The 5,949-nt window shown below is 45.4% G+C and overlaps 1 protein-coding gene across 1 annotated transcript; it reads right to left on the bottom strand.

The window, feature by feature from the left end:
* Positions 1-1,381: 1,381 nt before the first annotated feature.
* Positions 1,382-5,264, bottom strand: LOC133919883 (indole-3-pyruvate monooxygenase YUCCA2-like). Its single transcript, XM_062364435.1, has 4 exons — positions 3,945-5,264; positions 2,684-2,932; positions 2,437-2,559; positions 1,382-2,112 (listed from the first exon to the last, which is right to left on the bottom strand). The coding sequence occupies exons 1-4, from the start codon at positions 4,713-4,715 to the stop codon at positions 1,915-1,917; spliced, it is 1,341 nt and encodes a 446-aa protein (XP_062220419.1). The 5' UTR covers positions 4,716-5,264; the 3' UTR covers positions 1,382-1,914.
* Positions 5,265-5,949: the final 685 nt, after the last annotated feature.

The raw sequence follows: 5,949 nt of genomic DNA on the forward strand, positions 1-5,949 counted from the left end.
GGCCCCCTATGGTGATGCTGCATCCTAAGGGCCTAGTTATGGAGAGAAAGCCGAATCGAGCGTATATGGGATACAGACTCCCAACATATTTTTGCACCCATGAATATAGCCTAGGATATATGATACAACCAATCAAACATACTTCTTCTTGAATTTATACACATCAACTTAGCCAAGATTCAGATATGACCAGGCAAAACTAATGTGCGACGTACGTGAGCTATAGCTTTCTATGACGGGCCAGACCTCATCATGATGGCTTGTAGCATAAAAGATTCGCTTAGCTAGTTAAGCCACACTGCAACTTGTTAGCTGATTGCGACGCCCATAATCTCAGATGCTACAATGGAGGCACTCCCTTTTTCGTTTGCTTCTCCTTGGATGGGAAGATCATGGACGTGCATGCTGATGCTGCAGTGAGTGTAACGTCCCATAACCGATCGATATGCATGCACGGTCGGCAGCCAGAGCACCCAGACATTCGAGAAGAGACGGTCACCGACTGACCGGCGTCGTCTTTCAAACATGACCGTGGTGTTCAGAGATCACAGACGCTGTTATCAACCACCTCATCGTGCCATAACACCACTTGTCAGGAGTCAAATCCAGCGGCTAGCTCTAGGTCTTTGGAGCGAAGTCATCCATGCATCAACGCATGTGCTTTTGGTCTGTACCCTGACATTAAAAACTTCCGTTTCGTCAGCCTTCACGTACGCCTCCATGACTGTACCGCTTATCTTCATTTCAGTTTAGATCTCATCTACAATAGTTTATCAAGCAATCATCAGCCTTGACTGAATGCTAGCTGATCAGCGTGGTTACCAACTCATCCATCGATGTAAAGCAGCCAGTTAAGTGTTGATGCATATACAGTTAACGCGCGTGACCGTGGCTGGATTGCGTGACGAATCAAGCCGTATGTACCAGGATGAACAAGGCCAAAAGAAAAGGTTACAGGAACGAGTCAAGGACAGATATTCTTGCTGTCTTCCCAGCGCCAGAATTTCCTCGTCCCCCAAGTGACTTTTTGTAGGGTCTGCCTGTTCTGTACCGAGCCAGTTGCCTTCGATCGCAGGCCCGATCGAACTGTCATTTCGAACGCAACGCAAAATTGCCGCTCACCGCCCAGCAACCAAAACTTTCGTGGATGGCTACCAAAAGCAAAACGGATTCCCAGTAGGTAGCTGATCTTATCCTTTATTCAGGCCTAGAGCGGTAGGGCATGGCACGAGGGACCTCCAAGCTCCAAAGCATCCAAAAGTTCCATGCCGAAAGTAACTTGATGGAGCAAAGCAATCTCTCGTACAACATAATAGGTGACCACCGCAACATATCAAAACATCATTTTTTTTTTCACAGACGAGACCTACACCCTCAGCACAGAGGGTTGAGAGCGCCTCAGGAGGCAACCGACGGCTGCTAAGGGCTTGGACGCAGCCCTAAAGGAGCGACGCCCTAGCATGTGCATATCCAGCCCGAGCGGATCCGCTCCTCGTCGGGAGACGGTACCAACCGCAACATATCAAAGCATCATTTGCCTGGCAAAATTCACGAAGCCATGCGTGAGATAAGCAAAAACCAAACTAGATTCATTTATTATCAGTCGAGGCCAAACTGAGCCCGATTGTTGAACGTGGGCACTTCAATATTACCCCTCCAAGGATGATACGGAGCTGCCTATAGGATGGTTAGTCATCAAAACCAAACAACACAAAAATTGAAAGTACAGAACCCTATACAAGCACTAAAAAGGCAAGCAACAGAGCAGCATAATTACATCATTTGGCACTTCAAGCGCACCCTTGAAGTCGGCAAATATCGTATCACTCTCACCAAACCTACCACTACTAGTATTCACAAGCATATGATCGATGACACGCCTCCCGTCATCATCGCAAACAACAGCGACGGAAGCTAGAGCAACACATCCGGATGCAATCCTTCGGATTTACATTGTTGCTCGATGTCATGAGCAATCCTCCTGGCGTCGACTGATGTCCCCATTAGGCCACGACGGGTGAATCCGACCGAGTAAAGCCCCTTCTCGCCTTTCCACCCATTTGGAAATGCTTTTCTTGGCAAGCCATCTTTGTCAGAAAATAACGCTCGGTCCTGCTCATTTCAAAGAAATACACGATTTAGATATCAGGATCTCATCATGATGCGTACGTAAGTGCTGTAGCCTACCTACTATTTCATGCTATGTAAATTGACAAATTAGTAAATGACAGGTAGTCAATCTTAGGTAAGTACACATAACACTTTTTAATCTAACTTCGAACTTATCATTTGGAGAATCAGCCAGCATTTTCATTTCATGGTCAGATTTACCGCTTACTTTTTAGCCGAAAACATTTAACAGTGCCACTCTAATGACATACTTCACAACACTGGCACATATGTCGCTGATATGTCACTGTGAAACAGCTAATGTACCTTTAGCCACAAGGGAACGTTGCTCTTGTAGCCAGTAGCAAGCACAATGGCGTCAAACTCCTCCGACCGCCTGTCCACAAATTCTACCTCCCTTCGTGATATCTGTCTTATGGAAGGTCGAACCTGCACAGTTCAATCATTGGGGAAAAAAATACAGGTCAGCACTAAATCAAGGCAGAGATTATTTTATGGATTCCATCGAACAATAAATTTTGCATTGCTTTGTACTTCGTGACATGAAACAAACCTTGATATCACCAGACTTAATCTTCGCAAATGTGCCGACGTCAAGAACTGGGGTCTTCCCTGAGAGCGACTTAAGCTCGAGAGGACCAAACGTAGGGCGCTTTAGCCCCAGCCGAGCAGTATCCCCGAGCATGGTCCGCGCTACGAGCAGTAGAATACGGTCCACCACGTGGACTGGCAGCCACTTGAGCAGCCACATTGACACCCCAAATGTGGACTGACCTAGCATCTCCCTGGGCAAGATGTGTACCTGCCAATGATGAACACAATCTTAGCCAGCGGTCACAAAAGGCAATGCAGCATTTGGACTAATGATTGGATCATACAATTAATCCGAATAAATTTCTGTTTTCCAAACACTGCTTTCTACATGCAAGAAGAAGCAACATGTCCCAGGACCAAACTTATATTTTTTGAAACGCGGTCCCTGGACAAAACTTATTCCCTTATCTCCAACATAGTATAGTATGCAAACCCAACTTGCACCTTCTTTTAATCACAGTAAGCTCTTTCAAAGCTGAAAGGGCTGTGAGCTGTGAGAAAGGAATGCACCTACTCGCGAAAGCTAGGTTCTCAAGCCATTTCGTTAATGTTTCTTTTAAAGTGACAGACTTATGCTATGCTCTCGTGGTGGTGATCGGGACCCATGGCTAATGCTTGCAAATAATAGTTTTTCCATGAAGTATAGACGAGAAAGCTCTTTGCACTCCCTTGGGGAAAGAAAAATATGCAGAGAGCAACCAAAGAACCAAAAGAACATGGACATGAAGGACACAAACATATGGTTAGAATAGCTGCAAGTATACACGCGTGGGAAAGAATCCCGAGAAAGAACTATCTCAAGTACGAACATCAACTACAGAAGCCTTCCGTTTCAAGAATCTCTCCCTTCTGTGACAGCTACTCTGGACTAGTATGACTTAATGCTAAGCGTTCTGCGAATGAAAGAACCAACTGGTCTTGAAAGATTTTGCTTTTGGTGAGAGCTGGTGATCTTTTTCAGACACTAGGCCTTCCTTAAGTTCATGAACTAGAGAAAGGTGCGTTCAAGTCACTGATATCTGCCATAGGCTAAAATAGCACTTAAACAACTAAAAATAGCAACCAGGAGGCACCTCCTCCTATCATTACAGTTCTACCACTTTGTAGGGTTAAGGGTAGGAAACAAACATAACTTATAAAACACAGTTTACAGTATAATAAATTAAGTATGCTTGATAACATTGACAAAGAAAACCAAAGAAGTAGAGGAAGTCACGTACAGCATCTCTTACTACAATATGGGGCTCCGCATTGTGGTTGCAGAGGTCTAGGCACACCTCCATGCCGGAGTTGCCACACCCGACGACGAGAACACGCTTCCCTGTGAATCCGCTGCCGCTTTTATATGCACTGGTGTGCAACACTGTTCCCTGGAACTCCTGTAGGCCATCAATATCTGGCTGTACAGCCTCAGCGTTCTCACCAGTCGCCACAACAAGCCACCGAGTCACATACTCCATCTCCTCTACCATTATGCCAGAAGTTCGCGTCCTCACGCGCCATAACAGAAGCTGCTCATCATACTCTGCGTTCACCACCGTGCGGTTGTATGTGGGACGGATGCCGAACCTTGCAGCGTAGCTCTCCAGGTAGGCTACAAACTGCTGCTTTGAGGGATAAATAGGGTAGTCGGTAGGGAAAGGCATGAGAGGAAGCTCACAGAATTGCCGGGGAAGATGAAGGCTGAGACGGTCATATGTCTTGAGCTGCCAGAGGGAAGCTATGCAGTTGGAGCGCTCAAGAATAAGGCTGTCGATCCCTTTCTCCTTGAGACATGCAGCGACGGCGAGCCCTGATGGTCCTGCACCCACGATAATTGGCCCTGACACCAAGATACATGTACATCGCTCAGAGCGAGCAACGACAGCATCCACGCTCCTTTCCTTGCAGAAGTTCTTCTCAACAGTTTGGCGGTGGTTTTGGTTTTCGCTGAAACATTGGAAGATAGGATCATGGGCTCTCTTGCCCTCACTTTCACTCCAAGGGTCCATGCAAACGTAGGTTGGCTTCAGTGGAGTTTTGTTGATCTAGCTAGCAGTATATATGCAGGGGCGGATTCAACGGAAGAGGGGGGGGGGGGGGGGGAGCTCCACTACCCCGGAAACACTTGAGAGCCCCAAGCCCCTTTATAATTTTTGGGTATGATAAAGAAAGAAGATAAGAAGAAGAGAAGGAGGAAGAAGAAGAGAAGAAGAGGAGAAGGAGGAAGAAGAAGTTAAGCTCCTCCTAAAATTTGGCTCCGGATCCACCATTGAGTATATGGCTGTGTTGGCTTCAAACTTCATGGTGATACGAATAATCAGCCAGCTTTGCTGATCACGAAGGCATGCATGGGAGAGATGGGTGAAAGATGCGATATGGTGTGTGTATCTCTCGGGAAGACTTGGTGAGGATGTGGATGATATATAAGAATCCTGGCTGTTTTGAAGAGGTTGGTGCATGGAGCAATCTAATGGCACTCCTCTTTGTTATTTGTGTTAGAAGAGAGGAGGGAAAAGACGCGAAGTAGAGAGGAAGGTCTGAAGGTGGAGCTTTTGAATGCATGCACTAGCTTAGCTAGTTATCGACCCTATATACCCCATGTAATAGTTTCTTAATTTGTTGAGATCAAGTACGCCCACCCAAAAAATAAAAAATAAAAAGGTGAGTCATTGAGGATCACTTAGCCACTCGGTGGCCGTGTGGCGAGGTCTGGATAAAGAGAACATGCATAGGAGACATCAGAGCCTATTAGTAGTGACATAGTTTAATCACAAAACTGTACATGACGCGTATAACCCTTACGAAGCTGATAGATCATCATGAGATGCCACGTTTTCATGGCAAGAGGAATTAAGTGCATAGTTAATACTTAAACTGTGAAAGCTAAGTTAGCTAAAGGAAGATTTCTAAAAAGGATGGAAGGCTAAAGCGACTGCAATAGAGGTGAACTGCGATGCCTTGATTATTCTCCCCTATCTAATGTCGCAGCAATGATCTCATGCAGTTTAGTAGGAATGATTCTTAGGCTCCTAAAGTTCATATGTAACTTCAGCTTACTAAGTGTTATGAAATGTGTGTTCTATTCCTAAATCTAACCTAGCAGAATTAATAAAAATGTTCACCTGCAAAAGATATCTTGAAGCATTCATGAACAGTAAGTATTGATCAGCTTCGGGCGCAAATATATCTACATCAGTGTCTAGCACCATAAAAATCTCTACCAAAGAATAATCTTAAGGAAGA

This window comes from Phragmites australis, chromosome 1 (genome assembly GCF_958298935.1).
Source record: "Phragmites australis chromosome 1, lpPhrAust1.1, whole genome shotgun sequence".
Lineage (NCBI taxonomy): Eukaryota > Viridiplantae > Streptophyta > Magnoliopsida > Poales > Poaceae > Phragmites > Phragmites australis.

Coding starts and splice junctions, on each gene's coding strand:
- LOC133919883 (XM_062364435.1), bottom strand. CDS start 4,715: ATGGACCCTTGGAGTGAAAGTGAGGGCAAGAGAGCCCATGATCCTATC. Junction 2,933..3,944: donor ATATTGTAGTAAGAGATGCT/GTACGTGACTTC, acceptor CATCATTGGCAG/GTACACATCTTGCCCAGGGA. Junction 2,113..2,436: donor ACGTTCCCTTGTGGCTAAAG/GTACATTAGCTG, acceptor TGAAATGAGCAG/GACCGAGCGTTATTTTCTGA.